This window comes from Phacochoerus africanus, chromosome 8 (assembly GCF_016906955.1).
Source record: "Phacochoerus africanus isolate WHEZ1 chromosome 8, ROS_Pafr_v1, whole genome shotgun sequence".
Taxonomy (NCBI): Eukaryota; Metazoa; Chordata; class Mammalia; order Artiodactyla; family Suidae; genus Phacochoerus; species Phacochoerus africanus.
In genome coordinates this window covers 46,319,893-46,347,613 of record NC_062551.1, presented here as the reverse complement: position 1 = coordinate 46,347,613, position 27,721 = coordinate 46,319,893, and the positions used below count along the sequence as shown (strand labels likewise).

At 40.0% G+C, this 27,721-nt stretch overlaps 1 protein-coding gene across 2 annotated transcripts; it reads right to left on the bottom strand.

Annotated features, from left to right (window-relative positions):
* Window positions 1–4,063: 4,063 nt before the first annotated feature.
* ZNF527 (zinc finger protein 527) lies at window positions 4,064–27,721 on the bottom strand. Of its 2 annotated transcripts, XM_047793208.1 has the most exons (5): window positions 27,546–27,721; window positions 24,118–24,189; window positions 19,322–19,448; window positions 18,639–18,734; window positions 4,064–6,417 (listed from the first exon to the last, which is right to left on the bottom strand). In XM_047793208.1, the coding sequence occupies exons 2-5, from the start codon at window positions 24,148–24,150 to the stop codon at window positions 4,844–4,846; spliced, it is 1,830 nt and encodes a 609-aa protein (XP_047649164.1). In that variant the 5' UTR covers window positions 24,151–24,189; window positions 27,546–27,721; the 3' UTR covers window positions 4,064–4,843. The 2 variants fall into 2 exon arrangements, with proteins under 2 accessions (XP_047649164.1, XP_047649166.1); XM_047793210.1 differs by lacking the exon at window positions 27,546–27,721 and having other exon boundaries at window positions 19,332–19,448; window positions 24,118–24,195.

The following is a 27,721-nucleotide window of genomic DNA, read 5'->3' as shown; positions in this document are numbered from 1 at the left end:
AACTTTTATTGAGAAAAATTATTTGAAAACCTCTATTTCTGATTTCATAACCTTTTTCAAAAGTATATGCTTGTTTTCTTCCTCTCTAAATTTCTTGGAAGGTAGCTAACTTCAGGATTTTGGACAGGAAACATTGAGGATGGGTCTGGAATATTCTATTATTGCCAGAAAGTAAGGGTGCTTGCAAAGATGTCAGGGCAGTGCTGAAGGTAGCAAGGAGTTCGCTTAAAGTTAGCTTAAGTGGCTAAATTTTGACAATTTGAGCATCAACAATATATGTATAATATAACCATGATGTGTTAAGACTGTAAAGGACCATGACCTCACGAGACGAACAAGAAAAATGTTAAAATGCCATATACAAATACACAGGCATAATAAATACGAGAGTGAATTTAGTAAGTACAAGGTAAAATACATAATATATATACAACATACACACACATATATATGCATTTCATTTCCATTAGGTATATAAGGCATATGAATGTGTACATATGCCTATGTGTGATGACAGACAGATCTCTTATCTCTCCTATGTATTTAATCAAAGGTCAGCTTCCAAAGAATCCTTCCTGGAGTTCCCATTGTGGCTCAGCAGGTTAAGAACCCAACTAGTATCAATCCCTGGCTTTGCTCAATGGATTAAAAATCCAGCACTGCTGCAAGCTATGGTGTATACAGGTTGCAGATGTGGCTCGGATCCTGCCTTGCTAAGGCTGTGATGTAGGCCAGCAACTACAGCTCCAATTCCATCCCCAGCCTGGGAACTTCCATATGCCACAGGTGTGTGGCCCTAAAAAGAAAGAAAGAAAGAAAGGAAGGAAGGAAGGAAGGAAGGAAGGAAGGAAGGAAGGAAGGAAGGAAGGAAGAAAAAAAAAAGGCTTTCCTGCTATACAATCTAAAATATCAACCTGGTCCCCCAGTTCTTCCTTCATTTTTTTCTCCTTAGGACCTCTTTTAGGTCCTATATGTTTTATTTACATATTTTTTGTCTGTCTTCATTAGAAATTAGCTCTATGGAGTTCCCACTGTGGCACAATGGCATCAGCAGCATCTTGGGAGCACTGGAACATAGGTTTGATCCCTGGCCTGGCATAGTGGGTTAAGGATCTGGTGCTGCCACAGCTGCAGCTTAGATCACAACTGTGGCTCAGATCTGATCCCTGGCTGGGAAACTCCATATGCTGCAGGGTGGCCAAAAAAAAAAAGGAAAAGAAATTAACTCTATGAAGGCAGAGATTTTTGTCTGTTTAACTCACAACTGTTATCTCCAAAGCCTGGATTAGAACAAAGCCTGGTACACAGCAGGCACTCAATACAAAATTTTAAAATAAAACACACACAAGTACAAACCTTCTGCTTAATCAGGAGTAAATAAATTCCTATGTATGATGAAATCATATAAAAATTATATAAACTGTAACGAGGCAGAAAGATATGTTTATAATAATAATAATAACCAGATTAAAAAAGAAATCCAAGAGTTTATCACCAATGATCACACCCAACCAAGTGGACAGGGTTAACCAGTGTATTCTAAATGAATTAGTCCATGTCCTAAAATGAATTAACAGACTCAAACCCTCATCTCTTAGCACAAGAAATCTCATATAATGGTCTCATTATATGAGCTTTTATTATGCTAAAAGATGGATATATCTCAATGAGACAATGGGTTGTATAGTTGCAGATAAACGAAATTTAATACCTCACTGTGAGGAGAAACAACAGATTTTAAAGTATAAGCATCTGTGCTAAAGGCATGGGTGTAAAAGATTTTATCAAAATCACAGTGACGTTTAACGGTAAAAGCAGAATCTGTGGCTTGGGTTTATACCACCTTGAAGGAAGAAATCAAGTACCATACTTACATCAAAAATCAATTAATGAATCAGGCAGACTCATCACTAGTCTGAGTCATTTTTTTCCTTTAAGCCTAGTAAGTTTATAGTAACCTTGGGGAATTTCTTTTTTTTTTTGTCTTTTGTCTTTTGTTGTTGTTGTTACTATTTCTTGGGCCGCTCCCGCGGCATATGGAAGGTCCCAGGCCAGGGGTTGAATCGGAGCTGTAGCCACCGGCCTACACCAGAGCCACAGCAACGCGGGATCCGAGCCGCGTCTGCAACCTACACCACAGCTCATGGCAACGCCGGATCGTTAACCCACTGAGCAAGGGCAGGGACCGAACGCGCAACCTCATGGTTCCTAGTCGGACTCGTTAACCACTGCACTACGACGGGAACTCTGGGAATTTCTGAAATAGGTTACTACTCAACCCCTACAGAGTATTAAAATAAAACTCCTATACCTCTGGGAAATATGAGATAATACAGGAATGATGACAAGAGTTTAGCTTATGATGTTAATATATATGAAGTTATGTTAAATGTAATACAAGTTTAGTAGTGCTTTTTAAATATTGTATTTGCTTATGTTCAAGGTTTGAGGTATTCAGTTATATCAAATCTGTAATTTGTTTAAAGGTAATTTGTCTTAATATTTAAGAAAAGTAATTTTCAAATTTATATTAGGTAGAAGTATAGACTATTAAAAAATTATTATATTTGTAGTCATTGTTTCACTCCATGCACATATATAGATGTATCTTTCACGTTTTCATAATTTATTTGTTCTGATCTGCTTTTACAGATGCTCTCCAGATAATGGCCAAGATTCTAACAGGCTCTAACTGTTCAAAGTGGTGACATCCCCACATTAAAGTTTACCTCCGTATAGGAGTTCCCGTCATGGCTCAGTGGTTAACGAATCCGACTGCAGGTTCAATCCCTGGCCTTGCTCAGTGGGTTAGGGATCCGGCATTGCCGTGAGCTGTGGTGTAGGTCACAGACGCGGCTCGAATCCTGTGTTGCTGTAGCTCTGGCGTAGGCCGGCGGCTACAGTCTGATTCAACCCCTAGCCTGGGAATCTCCATATGCCGCGGGAGTGGCCCTAGAAAATGCAAAAAGACAAAAAAAAAAGTTTACCTCCATATATCCACACAGATAAAACAGGAATAGACAGCCCCACACCCTCATGTTTCTCATTACTCTGAAAAATGGTGATTTATTTTCTAAAGATTTTAGGCTCCAACTACTTGTTTTAAACACCGGTTGAAAATGGCTTATTTTTTCTCTATAAGCAATATCTTTGATATATCTAGTTCCAAAGAAGTTATTCATAAACTTTTTTTTATTTATTATTATTATTATTTTGTCTTTTGGCTATTTCTTGGGCCGCTCCCGCAGCATATGGAGGTTCCCAGGCTAGGGGTCGAATCGGAGCTATAGCCACGGGCCTACGCCAGAGCCACAGCAACACGGGATCCGAACCGCGTCTGCAACCTACACCACAGCTCACAGCAACGCTGGATCGTTAACCCACTGAGCAAGGGCGGGGACCGAACGCGCAACCTCATGGTTCCTAGTCGGATTCGTTAACCACAGCGCCACGACCGGAACTCCCTCATAAACTTCTTAAACTAAGTTTACAAACCATCCATAAAAGAAGACCTCACTGACAATTCTTATTATATTCTATCACACAATGTTTAAACTCACAATGAAAGCAGATAATCAAATAATTCTTTTAAGATAAAGAGCCATTCATTAAATGATGGATCCATTATTTTCTTATGGGCAATCTTTCTTTAAATGTCTATGGTGAATCACTGCCACAAATAATTCCCTATGAGAAAGCCTGTTAAGAAGTTTTACTAAGTGAATTTTAAAAAAATTCATCCTTATTGTAGAGTTGCCATTGTGGCTCAGTGGGTTAAGGACACAACATTGTCTCTGTGAGGATGTGGGTTCAATCCCTGTCCTTGCTCAGTGGGTTAAGGATCCAGTGTTGCTACAAGCTACAGCTAGGTCGAAGATGGGGCTCAGATCAGGTGTTGCTGTGGCACAGACCAGCAGCTGCAGCCCCAGTACAATCCCTAGTTGGGGGGATCAACGCCTTCCAGGTGTGGTCATAAAAAGGAAAAAAAAATCCATTTTGTGAAACATACTAATGAATACTACATTGGTTTTTATCATCAAAGAAAATGTAACAATTCCCTCAGCTTTATGAAGGCTGTGTATTTTTCACATACATGTTACAAGGTTTCTCCTCAGGATAAATAATTATACCATACAAAAGATTAAGGCTTTCTCACATGTGTAGCAAACACAGGGTGTGAGTCAGGACTGGAATTCCAAGAGGCCAAAATTCCCATCAAATTAACTTAAGCAAAAAGAATTTTTTATTGGATCACAAAAATGAAAAAGTAAAAGATGGTACAGATTTGGGGCATGACTGGATACAGATCAAACAATATCCTAAAATTTCTGTCTCTGATCTCCATTTTCCTTTGTGTTGGATTTATCCTGGGAAGGCTTTCTTCATATGGTGGCAAAACGGCTACTGGTGAGTTTTTAACTCTGCTACATAATCCTTAAATCCTGCAATTCCAGGTACGGGGGATGATCCTTTCTTACTACCCATAACGATGACCCCCGAGGACTCTATTGGTTGGGACAGGGCCATCTGTAAATCTCTTATCCATCATTAGATTGACGGAAATAATTGGCCAGCCTATGACCAATCCACTGCTCTCCCTGATTAAACAATTTCATCAGAATGATATGCACTGAAGGTGAGTTGGGTCTCAAATGGGGCATAGAAGAGATCTAAAAGTACTAGATGTCTACCACTTAGGCTATTTCAAATAAGGGATGCTCATGAAATGAAGGCTTTTCCATATGTACTATATCCAAAGAATTACTAACTGAAAAATTCACTGATACTTATTTAATAAGGATTGACTGGTGACTCAATGTTTTCTTGTATTTGTTATACACAGTCAGAGAGCTTCTCTATTATGAATTTTCTGATGTCGTCTAAGGGCTGAAGCACAGTTAAAATTGTTCCCACATTGATTACAGTTATAGGGTTTTTCTCCAGCATGAATTCTCTGGTGTAGCCTAAGGGATAAGATCTGATGGAAAGCCTTTCCACATTCACTACATTCATAGGGTTTCTCTCCAGTATGAATTCTCTGATGTTGATTAAGGTATGAGCCACAACTGAATGCTTTCCCACATTTGTTACATTCATAGGGTTTCTCTCCTGCATGACTTCTCTTATGATGAATTAGAACTAAAGCATCACTGAAGGCTTTCCCACATTTACTGCATTCAAAAGGTCTCTCTCCAGTATGAATTCTATGATGTCGATTAAGTTGTGAGTCAGTCCTAAAAAACTTCCCACATTTTATGCACTCATAGGGCTTTTCGCCAGTGTGAATTCTTTGATGTTGATTAAGGTGTGAGCGATAGCCAAATGTCTTCCCACATTCATTACACCTAAAAGGTTTCTCTCCTGTATGAATTCTTTGATGCAGAGTAAGGGCTATGCGTCTGCTGAAGGCTTTTCCACATTGATTACATTCATAGGGTTTCTCTCCAGTGTGAATTCTCTGATGCTGATTAAGATGTGCACTCTGTCTGAAGGCTTTGTTACATTCCTTACATTCATATGGTTTCTCTCCTGTGTGAATTCTCCGATGTTCAACGAGAAAGGCATAACGGCTAAAGGCCTTCCCACATTCATTGCATGCAAAGGGTTTCTCTCCAGTGTGGATCCTCTGATGTTGAGCAAGGTGTGCACTCTGTCTGAAAGCTTTGTTGCATTCCTTACATTCATATGGTTTCTCCCCAATATGAGTTCTCTGATGTTCACTGAGAAAGAAGTCATGGCTAAAGGCTTTTCCACAGTCATTGCACACATACAGTTTCTCTCCACTGAGAATTCTCTGAGGTTGAGTAAAGAATGAGTAACAGCTAAAGGCATCACCACATTCATTGTATCCATGGTGCAATTTTCCAAAATGAGTTGTTCGATGTTGAGTAAGTAATGAGTGGAAACTTAAGAGATTTGAAAAATCATTACTTTCATAAGGTTTTCCCCCAGGAGGAATTTCTGCATCTTTGCTAAGGTATGTACTCTGGTTGAATTCTTCACATTCATTACCTATCAAAGATTCCTTCTCAGCATGTAGCCTTTTATGTCCAATTAGGACTGAATTTGGGGGGAACATTTTATCATAAATATCAAATTTATGTGCTTGCTCTACTGTGGGAACTCTCTGTTGTTTTAAAAGTACTGACTTCAAGAGAACATTTCTCTCAGAATTATTATATTCATTGTCTCTTTTCATAGCAGAGATTTCCTTATGAGTCGTCACTTGCCTGAAATGCCTCTGCTCATTTCTTTGATGTCGCGCAAATTCACCCTCATATTTCCAAGATGCTCTGAAACTGGAGCATTCAAGACCATAACTTGTAAGTCTTTCCATTATTATCCCCTGGGATATTTCCTCTTCATCAATGTACCATTTTGGAGATAATGCCTTGATTTCATACCAAGACTCCCAGTCTGAAAAATATCAAGAAAGAAAATGTCTCCTTTTTACCTTTGTAAGGAGAAAGAAAACTGTTGGAGAAGAATTAAACAACTTACTTGGGGGAGAGAGGGGCGAAATCATGGCTTTGACATCTCTCAGATACGGCCATGCAATATGAACAAAATACAAAGAAAGTACAAAGAATGAGGAAAGCTGACAGAGAAAGGGGGTATATGTGTTGGTGATGGGGAGGAGATGAAAGGGGAAATGTGGGACATCAAGCACATTTATATACAGGTAAAATGCAGGGCATCAAGAAGCAGACAGTGTTAAATGCCAAGAAGATAAGGAACTGAGAAAAGCTGATTAGAGCATAATCACTGTTTCTCTGCCCCTAGTCTTTAAAGTCTCCCAAACATCCTGCACTTAATCTAGCCCTAGTCATAAACCTAAAAGCTCCATGAGGGCAGGGATGAATGTTTTCTTCTCTTTCTTCTCACTGTTACATTGAGTAGCTAGACAATGGCAGCATTTTGTTGAATGAATGAATGCTGACGGAATGTTCAACAACTAAGATTTTATCAAAAATCAGAGAAAAATTATTGGGTTTTTTGTTTTGGGTTTTTTTTTTTTTTGCCTCAGGGTTTAGAAGAAATCTGAAGGTTGGCTTTTCTCATCATGAGAGAAAAATGCTGTCTTAAAGAATAGGTAATTGATCTTTCAGGAGAGAATACTGGTTCAGGTGAGGTGGAAAGAAAACTAGTTTTCAAAAGATGATCTCCAAAAAAGGAAAATGATGAAGTCCTTTTCGTGTCATGCCACAACAATCAGCCAATATATTTAGCCATAAAGAACCTACTACTAGTGCCTAGCACCTAGTAGGAAAAAAAAGTCTGAGACACAGCTCCCTTTTTTTAAACTCTAGAGACAGATAAAACTTGTACATAAAAAAAACTCAATATGAAAAAGTGGAAAATATAGATTAGTAGTAAACGTATCAGAAAAAGATATCAAAGCTCCCTAGCTTAGCTAAGCTAAAAAATTTAAGAATTCTGAGTTTCCGTTGTGGTGCAGCAGAAGCGAATCCGACTAGTAACCATGAAGTTGTGGGTTTGATCCCTTGCCTTGCTCAGTGGGTCAAGGATCTGGCATTGCTGTGAGCTGTGATGTAACTTGCAGATGTGGCTGAGATCCTGCATTGCTGTAGCTGTGGCACAGGACAGTAGCTGTAGCTCCGATTCAACCCCTAGCCTGAGAACCTCCATACGCCACAGGTAGAGCCCTAAGAAGCAAAAATAAATAAATACATAAAAATATGAAAAATAAAAAATTGTTTCTTAATCACACCTAGCCATATTTCAAGTGTTTAACAACCCAATATGGCTATTATACTGGAAAGCATAGATATATATCATTTCCATTACCACAGAATGTTCTATTAGACAGAACTGGATTTAATATCCAAATTAATATGTCAAAGATCTTATGGCTCAATAAGGAAAGACAGAAAAATAGGGACAGGAGCCAGTTAGAGGGAGACAGAAACAGAACAGAGCTTTGGACAAAGAAAAAGTATCTTACACAACTCTAAACTGAGAAATATGAAAATGCAGAAAGGACCTGGATCTATTCAAACTAGAGGGACAGAAGCCAGATGGCATGTGGTAAGAACATGAAAGAGAAGTGGAAGTAAAGAATGAGTGGAGATCACAATTGGTGTATAAGTAATAGGAAGAGGGAAGGGAGTGTAGTGGAAGAAATGGAAAAAAGTTTCTACAACATGTTACAAAATTATTTTAAAGAAGATTTAAATAAACAAAAATGTTGGATGAAAATGTACCATGTGAAAAAATATATATACATGCTTGTTTACCCCAAGTTAATATACATTAGGTCAATCAGAATCCCATGAGGATTTTATTTCTGAACTTATGAAATTATTTTAAGGGATGCTTAGAAAAAAATGATCAATAATATAAAAGAAACTTTTGAAGACATTCTAGGATCAATAATATGACCTAAGCCTTACATTTAATACCTTCTTTCCATTAAAATATCTTCTATAAATGGATTCAAATAGGATGATGTGTAAAATTCTCTTAACATTGTGGAGAAATGTCAAGAGAAAATACACCTAAAGCAAAAACATATAAACAAACAAACAGAAGAGGATGCACAGAACAGGGAGAAGAGGTGGATCAACCACTCCACCCCCATTCTGACTACACCTGGTTGAAAGGACTCTTGTGGGAAAAACATATGGAAGGATTTCCCTATCAGCCTGTATGTGTGTGGAAGCTACAGCTGAGGACCAGCACATTAGGGCTGCTTTATAATGTTTTCCTTTTAAAAAAAATAAAAATAATATTTATTAGAAAATAAACAAGCAATTCAAAAATGTATAAAGTAGGAGTTCCCACAGTGGCTTCGCGGGTAAAGAACCAGACACAGTGTCTGCGAGGATGTGGGTTCAATCCCTGACCTCACTCAGTGGGTTAAGGATCTGGTGTTGCTGTGGCTGTGGCATAGGCCTGCAGGTTTAGCTCCTATTTGACCCCTAGCCTGGGAACTTCCATATGCCACAAGTGTGGTCCTAAAAAAAAAAAAAGTATAAAGTACAAAGTATACTCTTCACAAGATATCATCCGAAAGACCACTACCGTTCATGGTTGGGTCTATTATCCTTCTAGAATTTTCCTTGTAAAGATAAACACACATGTATAATTGTTTTTAACTAAACTTTTTAAAGTTTTAACTTAAAACACCATAGACATTTTCCCATGTGAGTACAAATAAAGCTACCTCATTCACAGAATGAACCGTAATTTAGGTAACCAGTATATCTTAACAGATTTTTTACACTTGTATCCCTAAAGTTAAGTTACTTGTTTGGCAAAATACAGTTGTGTTCTCAACCTGCTTAGTTCACTTGTTCTTGGCATTCACAATTACATATTTTAATTAAACAATTAGTGTTCAGATAGTTGTATTATTTCTTTACTTAAATAATTTTTTAATGGTCGCACTTGTGGCATATGGAAGTTTCTGAGCCAGTGGTCGAATCAGAGCTCCAGCTGCGGCTTTTTTTTTTTTTGGCTGCCCCACAGCATATGGAGTTCCCAGGCCAGGGATCAGATCTGAGCTGCAGATGTGATCCAAGCTGCAGCTGTGGCAAACCTGGATCCTTAACCCACTGTGCTGGGCTGGGGATCAAACCTGCGTCCCAGCACTCCCAAGATGCTACAGATCCCTATTTCACCAAAGGGGAATCTCCCTTTTTTTCTTTCTTTTTTTTTTTTTTTTAATTTTATAGCCACATCCAGGGTATATGGAAGTTCCCAGGCCAGGGACTGAATTGGAGCCACAGCTGTGACCTATGCCACAGTGTAGTAATGCTGGATCCTTTAACCCACTGCTTTGGGGTGGGGATCCAACCTGCGCCTCAGCAACCTGAGCTGCTGCAGTTGGATTCTTAGCACACTGTGCAGGAGCAGGGACTCCCAGAAAGTTATTTTAATGAAAACTTAATTGAAAATTGTAAAAAAAAAAAAAGGCTAAAAGTGAATCACTTAAAAACCTGTTTTTGATTTCGGTGTGGAAGAGAATTGTAAAAGCCTATTAAAACCATAAAATTCTTGGGAGTTCCCATCGTGGCGCAGTGGTTAATGAATCCGACTAGGAACCATGAGGTTGTGAGTTTGATCCCTGGCCTTGCTCAGTGGGTTAGGGATCCAGCGTTGCTGTGAGCTGTGGTGTAGGTTGCAGACACGGCTCGGATCCCTGTGTTGCTGTGGCTGTGGTGTAGGCTGGTGGCTACAGCTCCTACTAGACCTCTAGCCTGGGAGCCTCCATATGCCACTGGAACGGCCCAAGAAATGGCAAAAAGACAAAAACAAACAAAACCCATAAAATTCTACAAGGATTCTATACTTATATAGAATATTGGTTTGTAAGCGATCTGCCTCACCTTAAAAGAAATCAATAATGGAAGTCTTTGTTATATAAGAAAGATAATGCTCAACTCCAATCAACCAATCATATTCCAATAAAAGATCTTAACACTATATAAAAAAACTAAAAAATGTGCACTTACATGTTACACAGTTAAAATAAAATGTCTCACATATGTATGTATATTTTGTGATTCCTCATAACCAAATTACAAATCAAATAAGCAGCTTCTACAATATGTGTTTTTATATAATTTAATATTCCTATAGGATACATTTCTAAAAATAGAAGTATTAAATAAAACTATACATGTATTTTAAACACTAATATCTACTTTCAAACTGACCTCCAAAATAATTTTTATCAATTTACATTCATATCAGCAACATGAAGTACATGTATTCAAACTCATTCACGCTGGCTAATATCATTCTAAAGACCTTTTCCCCTACAAATAAAGAGTACCTCATTATTGTCATAATTTGCAGTTCTCTGATTATAAAATTGAGCATTCTTATATACATTTATGTAGCTTTTACATATTTTGTGGTGAATTCTTTGGTGAATTCCTTATACATATACTCTGCACATATTTTAATTACACTGACATCTGCTTTTAAGTGGTTTATAGAAGTCATTATAAATTTGAGGCATTAAGGCTTTATAACTGTTTTTCTCCCTTAAATCATCTTTTTTATTGTCACAAATAATCTTCATTTATGGTGCTTTCAATAAAATTTTTAAAAAATTTTTATGAAGTCAAATCTCCCATTTTTTTCCATGATAGTCTGCCCTTGATGGCATCTTAAGAAAGACTTTCCAATAACCTATATGGGAAGAAGGAATGGATATGTATATGTATAACAGATTCACTTTGCTATAAACCTGAAGCTAATATAACACTGTAAATCAATTATACCACAACAAAATTAAAAAAAAGACTTTCCAAAATAAAATATTACACAAATATTATTCCATAACTTTTAAGTAAATCTTTTTGTGCCGCTGATTTGAAAAGCTTTATCTAATACTAAATTCTTGGAGTTCCTGTAGTGGCGCAGCGGAAGTGAATCCAACTAGGAACCATGAAGTTGTGGGTTCGATCCCTGGCCTCGCTCAGTGGATTAAGGATCCGGTGTTGCTGTGAGCTGTGGTGTAGGTGGCAGACGAGGCTCAGATCTGGCATTGCTGTGGCTCTGGAGTAGGCCGGCCAGCAATAGCTCTGATTAGACCCCTAGCCTGGGAATTTCCATATGCCATAGGTGCGGCCCTATAAAGACAAAAAAAGACCAAAAAAAATAATAATAATAATACTAAATTCTCATATATAGATGGGTGTATTTCTGGACTTTATTGTTTCACTGATCTATTTCACTGTTCTTATATAAGACCAAGCTCACAGATAATAGGCAAATTCCTTAAATATCAGAAGCTGAATTAGGCAGTATATTAAATGAATAATACATATGACCAAGAATGAAACTTAGAAATACAAAAACTGTTCATTAATAGGAAATCCTTTACTATATTATTATTATCTTATCCTCTATACTTTTAACTTCATCAGTAAAAAAGAAAAAAATAATTCCTAAAATAAAAACTTGACTCTCCATCCTGAGAGAGAACATATATGTACTAAGAAAAAGTGACCCAAAATGTCAAGTCTGAAACAATGCCCTAATAAAACAACTTTAAAATGAAAAAAAAAAAAAAAAGAACCATCTAAGAGATCAGAACAAAATATAAAGGTACTTATACATAAAGGGAAAATATCAAGCTGGCATCAGACGTCTTCATAACAACACTGAACACCAATACTATAAGAAAGTTAAGGAAAGAATGGCCAATTATGAACAAGGTAGACTTGGGGAGGACAATGTTTACACGAATTCTTTATAAGGAAACTGCTAGAGGACACTTCAGCCAAAAGGAGATGTCTAGAGAAATGTCAGCAAAGGAATCTAGTAGAAAACACAATATATTTAATTACAAAATTATGACAAAAGAAAAGGTTAGGATAAATGTGACAAAACAGCATGTACATATAATGTGCCTGGACAATATAAAAAGTATACAACTAACAAAATTTGAGAAGAGAAGGTCAGGAGGATAATAAGACTACTTGCTGACTCATCTGTAACAGGTTAAAAAAAAAATCAAAGGCTGACCAATCTAGTAATAGAAGGAATAAATACTGTCTAAAGAAGCAGAGCATTACAACCACGAAGGTTAACACTAGAACAAAAGAAAAATCTTTCTCATTTTGATTAAAAAAAACCCAAACCTATAGTATTACATGGCAAAAAAAAAAAAAAAAAAAAAGGCTAAGAAAACAGATAAATGAAAGTCTTTTTAAAAACTGTAAAAACCATGGAATTCCCACTGTGCCTTGCTGGATTAAGAATCTGACTCTGACAGCAGCAGCTCAGGTCACTGCAGAGGTGTGGGTTCCATCCTGGCCTGGCGCAGTGGGTTAAAGGATCTGGTGACGCTGAAGCTGTGGCTCAGGTTGCGACTTTGGCTCAGATTCAATCCCTAGCCTGGAACCTCCATATGCCATGGATGCAGCCATAAAATAAAAACAAAAACAAAAGCACTTGTAAAAATCAGAAAATATAACATAAAACAATATATAGAATTAAGCCCAAACATCAAAATTGTGGCTGGGCTCTCACCTATTATATTGAAATGATATCCAGATTGGCTCACAAAGCAAAATTCAATTCTATACTGCATATAAACCCCACATTTAAAACAAAGTGACTTTACAAAGTGGAAAATAAAAAGATGGGTAAAGTTACTAAAGAAAGCATAAAAAGGCAAGAAATTATATTCTTCCCTAGGGCCTTTAGAAGGAAGGTAGAATGCGGCTACCTTGATTTTAGCCTTGTGAGACTCATTCTCAACTTCTGACCTCCAGAGCTATAAAACAAAATAAACTGGTGTTGTTTTCAGCCACTATATTTGCTGTAATTTGTTACAGCAGCCATAAGACACTAACACAGAAAGCAGACTCCTACAACCTTCTTGGGGGGAAATTTGGCAATTCCCAACAAAACTACACACGTACTTCGCAATTTCGCACCTAGGAAACTACTCTGAAAATAAAGGCTCAACAGAAGGAAAAAACATATGTATGTTATTTATTGCAACATTGTTTATAAATGTAAACTATGGCAAATGGCCCAGATGTCCACACATTAGAGAGCAGCTGAATAAATTACCATAATATCCACATAATGAAAGATTTTTCAGCTGTTAGAAAAATAAGGAAGTTCTCCGAGAACTGATATGCAGTGATTTCCTGCACAGCTGACCCTTGCAGGGACCAGGGGTATAACTTCATAGTCAACTCTCCATATGTGCAGTTCAGCGACCATGGATTCAACCAACCTCAAATTGTATTAAGTATTTATTGAAAAAAATATGCATGTAAGTGAACCCTCGTGTTAAAACCATATCATCATAACTAAGTAAAAAGAGTAAAGTGCGAAGAGCGTCTCTGGCATGCTCCTCTGTGTGAAGCACACAGGGAAATACAAGACATTACGTATATATCTGTTCACTTGTGCAAAAGAAACATAAAAAGGACAAATAAAAATAAAGAGACTGGTAATATCCAGAAGGTGGGTAAGAAAGAGGCAGGAAGAAGTAGGGAATAGAAACAATACAGCAGGGGTGAGCCTGGAGCAACACTTTTCTGAGGATATATTCTTGTAAAGCTCTGATTCTTAGGAACATAGTAACATTTCAGACTCCAAAACAAAGCAAAAAACAATTAAAATCAACCACGATATGGTAGAAATCAACAGTAACAAATGAACCTAAAAAAACTAACTGTAAGTAACTTTAGGAAATAGTGTTTGTTTGCTTGTTTATTTTCTGGTCACACCTGCAGCACACAGAAGTTCCCAGACCAGGGATCAAACCTGAGCCACTGCAGAAACAATTGCAAGATTCTTAATCTGCTGCCCCACAAGAGAGCTCCCTGGAAAATTGTTTTCTTTTCTTTTCCTTTTTTTTGGGGTGCCCCTTGGCATATGAGGTTCCCCTTGGCGAGGGATCAAATCCAAACCAGAGTTGCAACCTATGCCACAGCTGTGGCAATGCCAGATCCTTAACGTACTGTGCTGAGCTGGGGATTGTACTGGGATCCCTGCACTGCAGAGACACCATCAATCCTGCTGCACCACAGAGGGAACTATGGAAAAGTTTTTGACTGAATACTTAAGACTAAAGAAATGCATTTGTACCTACATACACATAATGTAATCTAGTCAGTATATTTCTCACAGAGGAATAGTTAGAAATTCTGAAACCACTTTATGTGTATACTTAAAATGAGCAAATAATTAAATATACTTCTTCACATTGTCAAAAAAAAAGAAATTACAAATAAGGACGAAGGCTATGATAGATCCTATGGAGCAGGACCAGAATCAAGGTATCAATATAAACCAGTAATTTTAATATACTTTTAATTAGAAATTGCGCCTGTCAGGAATTCCCATTGTGGCTTCAGCGGTAATAAACCCAACTAGCATCCATGAGGACATGGGTTCAATCCCTGGCCTGACTCAGTGGGTTAAGGATCTGGTGAGACCCCAGCTGTGGTGTAGGTGGCAAACTTGGCTCAGATCTGGCATTGCTATGACTGTGGTGTAGGCTGGCAGCTGCAGCTCCAATTCGACCCCTAGTCCATATGCCATGGGTGCAGCTGCCCGCTCAAAAAAAAAAAGTTGTGCCTGTCTATGTGTGTTGGTATACATAGATAAAATTTCCAGCTCAATCTGCTGTGAAGGCCTAGAAGAAATCATCCTGTAGCCATGAGCACACCCAGCACTCAGACCTTGGTTTCCAAACATTTCCCAGTAAAAGGAACCAGGGCTCCTTGGAGAAGTGGTTGATTCACAGCTGGGGAAAGGAAAACAAGATGAACCTGAAACACCTGGAACTGTGAAGGTGAAGGACACAAGCCTGGGCCCTGTTAACATTCCACAGGGCCGGTGTAAAACAATCAACCGGGCACCTAAGTCTCTGGCTGCAGCCCCCTTTTCTTAGAAGAACAAAGTTAGCTGATAAGGGGGACTGCAGATGCTACAAAGTTACTCATCTAATTGCCTTTCTGGAGCCGACATAAGCTGCCTGCTTGAAGTTAGAAGATATGGCCCTTACCATAAATCATTATTGTTAATCTAAACACTCTCACTAGTTAAGGTTTAAAGTATTTTAACAGCCACTTTGTTTTTTGCACCCCTACTTATGCTTGCACACCCCCTCCCAACCTGAATGTAAGTTCGCCTTTATAAACACGGTCTGTTTCTTTGTTCAGGGCTTCACACTCAAGCCACTTTTAGGCAGTGTGTGGCCCTAGCCTGTAATAGAGTCTTTTTTTTTTTGTCTTTTTGCCATTTCTTGGGCTGCTCCCTCGGCAAATGGAGGTTCCCAGGCTAGGGGTCGAATCCAAGATGTAGCCGCCAGCCTACACCAGAGCCACAGCAGCGTAGGATCCAAGCCGAGTCTGCGACCTACACCACAGCTCAGGGCAACGCCAGATCCCCAACCCACTGAGCAAGGCCAGGAATCAAACCTACAACCCCATGGTTCCCAGTCAGATTCGTTAACCACTGCACCACGACAGGAACTCCTGTAATAGACTCTTATTTTGTTTCTTCTCAGTTGGAGTGGTCTCCGTTCTTTCACGGCACAACAAAGGGGGCATGTTAAAGGGGGCATGTTAAAAGGTCATAGGAACCAACTTGAAGGAAATCCCAATGGTCAAAGCTGGAAAAACTCGAGTAACAAAATAATGATTTCGTAGTTTTATCTCACAGAGAAAAAAAATCCATCATACCACAAACATGAAGAAATAATTTAATATATAACAGCTCTTCCCTATAGAACAATCCTAGTTAATATGTATAAAGCAAAGAAGGAAATAAAAATAGCAAGATTAGGGCAATACCATAACACTAATTGTTGCAGACAAGAGCCAATAGGCCAATGGATGCTAAGTTAATAGGCAAAAGTTGGAGTTCCTGTCGCGGCTCAATGGTTAACGAATGCGACTAGGAACCATGAGGTTGTGGGTTTGATCCCTGGCGTTGCTCAGTGGGTTAAGGATCCGGCATTGCTGTGAGCTGGGGTGTAGGTCGCAGACGTGGCTCTGATCCTGAGTTGCTGTGGCTGTGGCGTAGGCCAGTGGCTACAGCTCTGATTCGACCCCTAGCCTGGGAACCTCCATATGCCATGGGAACGGACCTAGAAAAGGCAAAAAGACCAAAAAAAAAAAAAAAAAATAGGCAAAAGTTTCACAAGAAATTGAATAGTATCAAAGTATCTCTCTCCAAATATTTATTAATATAAACAGAAAAACAGGAACTTCATTTGTTTATTTATTTATTGTCTTTTTAGGGACACATCCATGGCACATGGAAGTTGCCAGGCTAGGGGTCAAATAGGAACTGTAGCTGCTGGCCTATGCCTACAATTCCAGATCCCCAACTCACTGAGTGAGGCCAGCAATTGAACCCACATCCTTATGGATCCTAGTCAGGTTTGTTACCACTGAGCCATGATGGGAACTCCAAAAAATAGTAACTTTACAATGGAGAAACCAGGCAGACATCACCTTCACCAAGTGATGAAAATCAACATCACTGATTAATAAGATACATCAACATTATGACTCCTTTGGTATAATGCCACTCACTGAGAGGGACACAACATTAAAAAGAATGCCAACATTGTGGCACTCTTTTTAAAAATGCATTACTGGAGTTCCCGTTATGGCACAGTAGAAACAAATCTGACTAGGATCCATGAAGTTGTGGGTTCAATCCCTGGCCTCACCTGGTGGGTCAGGGATCCAGCATTGTGGTGTGCTGTGGTGTAAGTCACAGATGCAGCTTGGATCCTGCTTTGCTGTGGCTGTGGCATAGGCTGGCAGCTGTAGCTCTGATTCGACCCTTAGCCTGGGACTTTCCATTATGGGTGCAGCTCTAAAATGCATTAAAAAACAAACAAAAAAAAATTACCTCAATCTAATCATGAGAAAACAGAAAATGTCAACTAAACCCAAATACCATGCAAACAAATGTAATGTCATTTGTCTATGGTGATGTGTATCTGAGGATTCTGGGAGAGATTTCTCCAAGAAGATAAAATCAATAGATAACATAATGTATCTGAGCATCCAGAGATTTAACAATTGATGGGGAGTTGAGAATTGAGTTAGGAATATGCATATAGAAAACTAAGGAAAAAAAAAAATCTGGAGTTCCCATTGTGGCTTAGCAGAAACGAATCCAACTAGGAACCATGAGGTTGTGTGTTCGATCCCTGGCCTTGCTCAGTGGGTTAAGGATCTGGCATTGCTGTGAGCTGTGGTGGAGGTCACAGACATGGGTCAGATCCCGAGTTGCTGTGGTGTAGGCTGGCAGCTACAGCTCTGATTAGACCCCTAGCCTGGGAACCTCCATATGCTGCAGGTGTGGCCCTAAAAGGACAAAAAGACAAAAAAAGAAAAAGAAAAAAGAAAACTAAGAAAAAAAAACAGACAAAACCCCTAGGTAATTATTAATGCCAGGAAAAACAAAAAGTTGTACAGAATAGTAATCTTGGTATGTGCACAGCATAGCTATGACTAGCACTTAATAGCCATAATAACATAATAACATAAACAATAAAGAGCGATTCAATCAAAACTATGTATATTGGTGAGAGGGAGACAGGAAAGTGTGTGTGTGCATGCACATGTGGGCACGCGCACACACACACACATGCTTATAAACTGGATTCAGGATAAAGAACATACTAAACTCTTATTTTCTAAGAAGATATTGGATGAGGACTAAACATGAAAAAAATAATCAAGAAATAGCAATATAAACATATTTGTTAGAGATATAAAGGAAACAACAAAAGAAACTGCAAAAGTAAAGAAAATGGATCCTTTTAGGGAGAGGGAAACTGGGAAGCAGGGCAAGAGACTGCCTTTTTTAAAGGAATAAGCCTTGTAAAACTACTTATCTCTTCAACCAATGTGCATGCATAGCTTTGCTAATAACTTTGAGAAAAATAAAAACTCTAAAGAGAAATCTTGAAATGTATACAGTTCTGTCCATAAAGGGGAAAGAACTGAAAAGAAACGAGATTCAGGATATAGGCAGAAAAATTACTGAGAGTATAACTTGATATAAATAGAAAGGAAAAGACCCCCTAAAGCCCAGGGCAGCTGTCTCATGGCCACTTGGGTTGTCACCTTACAACAGCCCTCCCTGCCCAGTTCCCCATCACTCACCTGCATACTGACCATCTGACATTTCTCTCTCCACCATACAAGGTTCCTTTCCTTGCTCTAATAAGGAGATCATGTTGGGCTTAGAAATGGAGAGTCCTGTTTACAGGAGAAGAAAAATGACAGCAATTGAGAGACAGACAGACAGACACACCAATCAGCTTGCTATTGTTGTTCCAGGACCCGGAGGCTCCAGCTCTGATTAGACCCCTAGCCTGGGAACCTCCATATGCCATGAGTGCGGCCCTAGAAAAACAAAAAAGAAAAGAAAAGAAAAGAAAGAAAGAAAGAAATGCAAATTCTCAGGCTGCCCTGACCCAGACCTTCGGAATCAGAAACCACAGTGATTCTCAAATTTTAATAAGTATTCGAACCACTTGGAGGGCTCATTAAACCCAGACTACTAGGCCTATTCCCAGAGTTTCTGATCCTGAGGGTCTAGAGTGGGACCCCATAATTTACAATTTAAAAAATTCCCATGCCATATGGATGCTGCTATCCCAAACCATCATGCTACAGCAAAGGGAACTACTCATTTGTAACTCTATGAATTTACGTTAAATAATTGCCTGGGAACACGACATAGAAATCCAGCTAAGCATTTAAGATGCCCCAGATAATCCCAATGGCGGAAGCAAAAACACCCCATAGGGAAGATTTGAATTACGGGGGATACACATCCTTACCAAGCCATACCAAGTTCCTGTAGTTCTCCAACATGACATCTCTGTACAAATCCTTCTGAGATGAGTCCAGCCATTCCCATTCTTCTTGGGAAAAATTTAGAGCCACATCCCTGAATGTCACCAAACCCTTAAATAAAAAAAATTCTTGTTTACCAAGTATTCCCATATTGTCCTAGAAGAAAAAATGAATTCTGCTAGAGTTCAAAGCCCTAAGTGATGAATGAAAATAATTATTGGGGAACAAATACGTGCCCAGGTTTGTTAAACAGTTTGAAACACGGACAAATATTAGAAACAAGTTTAACCACTGAAAATTTCACAACCTTTGTAATGGATAAGCAATGAGATCTTGCCGTACAGAATTGGGAACTATATCTAGTCACTTACAATGGAGCATGACAGTGTGAGAAAAAAGAATGTATACATGTATGTGTGACTGGGTCACCTTGCTGTACAGTTAGAAAATTGACAGAACACTGTAAACCAGCTATAACGGAAAAAACAAAAATTACTAAAAAAATTTTTTTAAAAAGAAAATTTCGCATCTTTGTGAAAGAGAAAATATATACACAGGGGGAAAAAATAGCTTATAGCGTAACACATGAGTTTATAACATGAAAAGGTATGAGCGAAGGCTAAATTCTGTCTTACACATACTTATCAAGACATTCGTATAGGGAGAATTCCTTTATATTCCCCAAACTGGGATACCAGAGGGGTCAGAGCAGTGAGGGAGGGCCTTGAATCGGGCTTTAACAAAAGGGTATAGCCTCTTTTTTTTTTTTTTTTTTTTTGCTTTTTAGGGCCACACCTGTGGCATATGGAAGTTCCCAGGCTAGGGATCAAATCAGAGCTGCAGCTGCCGGCCTATACCACAGCCACAGAAACATGAGATCCCAGCTGAGTCTACAACCTACACCACAGATCACAGCAATGCCAGATCCTTTAACCCACTGAGCGGGGCCAGGGATCGAACCTGAGTCCCCATGGATACTGTCGGGTTCGTTACCGCTGAGGCACGATGGGAATTCCAAAAGGGTATAGTCTTAAAGTTAGATTTTACATGGAAGGAGAAACTTCTAGGACTATATCTTGAAGAAATAGTGAAGGACATATGAAAATATTTAAATAGAATTTTGATTGAAAGGGTAAATGGAAAAATCTAGAAGAAACTTACATGTCCAAAAATAAGACTTAAGGCTATACCACTGAACTACATGAGGGAAAGGAAATCCATTTTATAAGCTGATATATATCCAGTGTCTATTACAGTAAAACCTGTCCCTTTGTAAACACTCAGTAAATATTTGCCCCTTCGTGAATAAATAGTGAGGTTTCCTATAATACATTCATATGAAGGAAGAGTACTCAATGCAGGAAGTTTCCTTTGTGGTGCAGTGGGTGAATGATCTGACATTGCTGCAGCTGTTTGATCCCTGGCCCAGGAACTTCCAGATGCTCCAGGCGTGGCCAAAAAGAGTACTCAATGCTTAAATATCACAGAGTTCTATTTTGCAGAGAATGGTCTCATTTTTAATTAAAAACAATAAAATATCAAATATGGTTATCCTACATAGAAAAATAGGGAGGAATGTGGCTGGAGGAAAAAAAAAAAATCACACAATTACATAGTGATGTAAAACTTGTGTGTGCCTATGGACACTCTCTGTGTCCAGGAAGGCTGACCTATATTGACCATATCAATAGACTCCCTATCCCCACCTCATCTGCAGTGGGTCACTCACATGCAAGAGATGAGAGGAAAGCAATGGGGTATGAAATTTATTCCCCTGATTCCCTTTTGCCAGCACCACCCCTTGTGGTCTCTGTCCTTCAGTGAAAGGTCACAATCCTGTCAGAGGCCCTCTCCACTCAGATCTCTCAGTCTCTGGGTTCAAGCCTAACGTTAGTAAGGGAGTTCTGCTGTTAGGAACCCCATGGTATAGCACTATTCTTTGGAGTTTCCTATACACTTGTAAACAGTCCCCTTTTGAGTTTCCCGCCAGAACCCTGACTGATAAGCAGGTTGATCCAATGTCAAATGGTTCTAGGATATGACCAAAAATCCCATGAAAGCACCAACAGGCAACTCTATTACACTTCCCTAATAAATTCACTCTCCCACTTGCCCATGACTATTTCACACCTTATACTTCTCTCTAAAATCACCACCCACCGTGGCGTAGCAGAAATGAATCTCACTAGGAACCATGAGGTTGTGGGTTCGATCCCTGGCCTCATTCAGTGGGTTAAGGATCTGGTGTTGCTGTGGCTGTGGCACAGGCTGGCGGCTCCAGCTCCGATTAGACCCCTAGCCTGGGAACCTCCATATGATCACCACCAATTCTTCCTCTGTTCTCACTCTGAATTTCCTCATCTGTTAGTCCACCATACTTACATACTGACCTGTATCTGAACTCATATATTCTACCCTTCCTCCTTTACTACAGATAAAACTCTAGGCCTCTAACACCAATCCCTCCACTTGTCCACATGAGGACATTATTATCTCTCTCCCTTGTAATTTTCAGGGAGATATTATATATCTCCTTTGTACCTCCAGTATTTTCCCACTTTACTGGATTACTCCTATTGCATACAAATTGATGCAGTATCTCCCATCTTATAAACAAATTCCTTTCCATGATCTCACTGTAATATCGTCCCGTTTCTCTTTTCCAGTAAATAACAAAATTCTTCCAAAGAGCTGTTTAAGATCAGCGATGTACAACAGAAATATACTATGAGCCTAGACATAATTTAACTAATTTTAGTAGCTACATTAAATAGAAAAAAAGTGAATAGTTTTTATTTAATCCAATATATCTAAAATGTTATTTCAATCTGTAATCACTATAAAATTACTGAGATGGTTTACACTCTTTTTTGTACTAAATCTTCAAAATCCAACATGTAGTTTTATACTTGGAGCACATCTCAGGTGGAGTAGTTATATGTGGCTCCGGGTACATTACTAGACAGTGCAGGTTTAGACTCACGATTCTACTCTCACTTTTTTTGTCTTCTGTTCTCTCTTGAACCCACTGCAATAGCACTTTCATCCCAGTCACCCTACAAAACAGCTCTCACCAAGGGTATCAGTAGCTGCAATGTTGTCAGATCCGATGGTCTGTTCTCAGTCTGCATCTTCCTCAGTCTCAGAAGAATTTAACCCAGTTGATCATCTCCTCCTTGAAAGGTTTTCTACTCCGAACTCCCAGGTCCCACACTCCTCTGGTTTGCCTTCTACATCAGTCCTTCTCAGTCCCTTTTGCTGGTTCCTCCTCTTCCTGTCAGCCTCTAATATTGAATGCCCCACGCTCAGTCCTCAGACCGCTTTCCTACCACATTCACCACAACCCCACCCGCAAGATAATCTCATCCTGTCCCTTGGCTTTGAATAAATTAATGACTCTCAAATTCATACCTCCAGTCCTGAATTCGAGGTATATAATCAACACTCTACTTGGATATCCAACATGCCCCTCAAACTTAATATATCTAGAACCCAGGTTTCTTTGACTGCACCTGCAGCATGTGGAAGTTCCCAGATCAGGGATCAAACCCAAGCCATAGCAGTGACCAGAGCCAGAGCCAGAGCGGAGACAACGCTGGATCCTGAACCAGGTGAGCCAGGAGGGAACTCCTAGAACTCAATTCTTATCTCACCTGACCCTGTCTTCCCATCTCAGTAAATGGCATGACCATTTACAGTTGCCCGGGTCAAAAATCTCTGTAGTCATCCATGATTTCTTTCTTCCTCTCACACTCCATAACCAATCCATGATCAAATCCCCATTTTCTATCTCCAACATTTACCTGGGATCTCACTAGCTCCTGCCACTACCATGGTTCAGGCAGCTATCACCTCCCACGTGGATTACTGCAATAGTGTCTTCACTGGCCTCTCTGCTTTTACCCTTACTTCCTGCTATCTTTTTTCCTTTTTTCTTTTTAGGGCCACACCTGTGGCATACGGAAGTTCCCAGGTTAGAGGATCAGAGCTGCAGCTGCTGGCCTACGGCACAGCCACAGCAACGAAAGGATCCAAGCCTCATGTGCAACCTACGTTGCAGCTCGTGACATTGGCAATGCCGGATCCTTAACCCACTGAGCGAGGTCAGGGATCAAACCCACGTGCTCATGGATACAAGTCAGATTCTTAACCCACGGAGCCACAATGGGAACTCCTATCTTTTTCCCTTTTAAAACATAAATCATATCACAAACCCTCCAATGGCTCTTCTTCGCCCTTAGAACAAAACTCAAAAGTTCTGCTCTGACTTTCAAGGGCCATATATTCCTCTAATCTCATGATGCTCATTTCTGAGGACACTGGCTTATTGCTACTCCTTGAACACATCAAACATGCTCCCATCATAGTAACTTTGTACTTGCGATTCCTTCTACTTTTAAAGAGCTTCCCTAGATCTCCACAAAACTTACCCCCCCACTTTCACTAACGTTTTTCTTAGCTTACATGTCACTCCCTCAGAAAAGCCATCCTGGACCTCCTGATTTAATAGGGCACTTGATCATCACACTCTATCCTTTATCTTACTTGTATTCATCTTCAACACAACAAATCATGATCCATCTAAAGAGGAAAGTTCTGTTCCATCACACATTTAAGCACAACACTGAGTAAAAAAAAGATACTAAATGTTCCATAGAAGGATTAGAGTGGAGAGAGAAGTGAAGAGAGTGCTCACTAGCCTACTTGGGACTCTGTGAGGTCCCAAAGTCCTGAGAAATGAGGTGTAATTTTTTCTGGAAATGTGAAAACATTAACTTACCTGGGACATGGCTTTACATAGTCCAACCGCCATTCTTCCTTCCTTTAATTTTCTCTTCTGGAGAACAAGGTCCTGAGAAAGGAGAGGTAAGAAGAAGGAAAAAACAAACAAAAAAAGCAGACCGGCTCTATGTTGCTGATCTGAAACTCACAGAGTTTTTTGCCCCTTTATAGTCCCCAGTCATCTACCCTCTTCCAAGACCTGAGAAAAAAGGCCAAAGTTGGAGTTGTCTCCTGGCACACTGGGTTAAGGATCTGGCACTGTCACTGCAGTGGCTTGGGTCACTGCTGTGGTGCAGGTTCTATCCATAGCCAGGAAATTTCCACGTATCAAAACAAACAAACAAACAAACACAAAACCAAGTCAATTTAACCCCTGAAGTCTCAACTGATATTAAGGACACACAGCCTGATCTCAACAAAAAAAGTCCATCCTATGGCCACTAAGACAATTTATGATCTAGTCCCGCTGCCCCTTAGACTTCACTTCCTACTCCTCTCCCCCTATTGCAGACACACAGATTTCCTTACAGTTGCTCAAACATTGTGCATATTCCTTTTTCAAGACTGCTGACTTGGCTTTAACTTTTGCCTGGACACAGCACAATCCCTCTCTTCATGCCTATCTGTGCTCAGTTGTTACAATGTTGGAGGGACCTCCCTATTCTATTTAAAGAGAACCTCCCTTCCACTTACTATTTTTCCTTACCTTGATTTTTTTTTTTTTTGCCACACCCATAGCATGTGGAATTTCCCAGGCCAGGGACTGAACCCATGCCACAGTTGTGACCTGCGCCCCAGCTGCAACAACACCAGAGCCTTAACCTACTGCACCACAAGAGAACTTCCTTGATTTATTTTTCTTCTTAGCATTTAACACCATTGGACATGTTGCTCTCTCTCTCTCTTTTTTTTTTTTCTCTTTATTGCTGTCTTCCCAAACAGTAGTATAAGACAGCCAGGATTTGTTTAGTTCACCAGTATACCTGCAGTGCTGGAATAATGCAATAACCATTTTAAATGCTCAAAACATATTTGATAAATAAATCTTACTGTGATCCCTGTGATACAAATAACAATGTTACATATGTTGTGTGTGTCATTATCTTATATAATTTTCACAAACTACAAAGATGGGTATCACTGTCCTCATTTTACCAACAAGTGAAACTGAGGTTCAAAAAGCTTAGGAGTTTCCACTGTGGTGCAATGGGACTGACAGTGCCTTATGAGCACTGGGATGCAGGTTCGGTCCCAGGCCTGGAACAGTGGGTTAAGGATCTGGCATTGCCACAGTCACGGCTTGGGTAGCAACTGTGGCATGGATCTGATCCCCCGCCGGGGACTCCATATGCCACAGGGCAGCCAAAAATGGGGGGAGGAGAAAAAAACAGCTTAAACAGTAATTCCCTAGTGGCCTAGCAGGTTAAGGATCTGGCATTAACACTGCTGTGGTGTGAGTTCAATCCTTGGCCCAGGAACTTGCCAGGGGCACAGCCAAAAAAAACAAAAAACAAAAAAACAAAAAACTTAAAAAGCTAACTCATACGTGCATGGGACTCAAAAACTGGTCCTCTTTCAAGAGAGCACAATGTTTACATGGGAAATATTCAACATAACCTGAGAAATCAGTGCTATACATTTTTCAGAGCAGCATCTTTGGCAGTGGCAGATGTTACCTCTAATACTCCAAAGCTGTTCAGCCTGAGGCAAACACTGCCAAATTTTAATGCCAAGCCAACAACGAACTACACAGTCTGAAACAAGTCCTTGGTCTTCTCAGAGCCAGCATTCCTTCATTCTGAAAACAAGGATAGTTGCGTTTGACTTGAAATTTAAGATATACAACCCTCTAATTCTGGGCTACTCTACACTAGCCAACTCAATCTCTAAGAAAATTATTTCCATAGCGTAATGCAGCTTGAAATTGTCCATAAAAGCCTTTGCAACCTGAGAGGAGAATCAGTGAAGTTCTCTCTCAGCATCTGAGAACTCTAAGTAGCATCAACATAAAAGAAATACCTTCTAAATTGCTGTTCCAAATGGCTGTGTATCTCTTGAATACTATTTTTCAAATTTGAGAGGAACGAACCATCAGTCTCTGAAAGGAAGTGATGGAAAAGACTTGGGCTTTATCTAGCCCCCAGAGGCACACAGACTCTCCACTGCTTCCCTCACTGTCCGACTGTCACAGCTTTTCTTTCCTCACTACTCTCTATGCCAGGAGTTGCATGAGCCAACTCCTGGCATAGAGAAGGGCCACTCTTGTTGCCGCTTCGATTCTACACACACATATGAAAAAGAAATGAGAACACTTTTCTTTATTAAGAGAAAAAGTCAAAACCAAAAGCTTAGTTCACTTGGTACTTGATTAAAGGAGCCATGCCTTTCTCAGCACCAACCATGGAAGAGTTTTGACAAGAACAAATCTAAAATCTCAAACTCCATGGCTTCCAGATTGGGCTTTTCGCCCCCAAAAGCAGCCAGTATGACGACGATCTCACCACAATGTCTTTACATGGGGTTCTGTGACTCTCAAAGGGACTGAAGAGACTCAGATTAAAGTTCCAGATCCAGAAAGCACAGACAATCCTCTACACAACACCCTCAGAACCTAGGGGCCCCATCTTTTGCTATCACAACATGGGAAAGATCAAGGGAGTTTAGTACTTAAAAGCAAGGACGCTGGGGCCAAATAGCGTGGGTTTAAGTCCCAGATCTGTCTCAGTAAACTGTACCAACGTGGGTGAGTAATTTTAATCCTACCATGCCTCATAATCACACAGTAGGTTTCACACAAACATACAAATTCTCACCTGATCACACACATATACTTGGTTACACAATCACACCTGCAATGTTACACACATACACAGTGGCATAAACACAAAGACAGAGATGATGATACGCAAGCACTCCAACAGAGAGACAATCACACACAATCTCATACACAGTGACATACCACAAAAGGTCACACATCCTGCCACAATTACTCATACAAAATTATACCTGCAGAGGTGGATGGTCATGGGCACAAAATCACACCTTCTGTCACACACATTCAAACGCACTTATCTCCACGGAGACAAGTGATCTAACATAATCATTCACACACATCCACATGGCGACACACACACCATGTCACACCCAGTGTCTCACAAACCTATGCACAACAGCACCTGCAGAGAGAGACGCACATAAACGCACACATAGAGTTTTACACCAGACAGACGGGTCACAGTCGCGCACAATCATACACTTGGTGGCATAGAAGAACACACTGTCACACCCCCAGCCTCTCACGTAGCTATACTTGGTGACACACGGTCTCCCCAAAGGCACCCGCCTGGTCCCCATCCCAGCCCCTACTGGTCCACTCCAAGCCCGGCCCTGACCGCCGGCTCTCGCGCGCAGCCAGGCCCCACTCACCTCCCAGCGCCGCTGGCTCTGGAAACCCTCCCAGCGACCCGAGACTCGCAACGTAGCCTCCCAGAATACCCCGCGGGGCGGAGCGGGGCGGGGACTGAGGCGCGGGGCACCCTGACTTCGGCTGGGAAAACGTGCAAATGCGGGAACCTGGACGTAGCGACGTAGCTTTTCCTTCA

What these genes read in the sequence shown, in the direction of transcription:
- ZNF527 (XM_047793208.1), bottom strand. Translation starts at nt 24,150, where the DNA reads ATGGCGGTTGGACTATGTAAAGCCATGTCCCAG. An exon ending in TATGTAAAGCCATGTCCCAG is followed by an intron (nt 19,449 to 24,117) that starts GTAAGTTAATGT and finishes TTTTTATTTAAG; the next exon opens with GGTTTGGTGACATTCAGGGA. An exon ending in CAGGAACTTGGTATGGCTTG is followed by an intron (nt 18,735 to 19,321) that starts GTAAGGATGTGT and finishes TCCTGTAAACAG; the next exon opens with GACTCTCCATTTCTAAGCCC.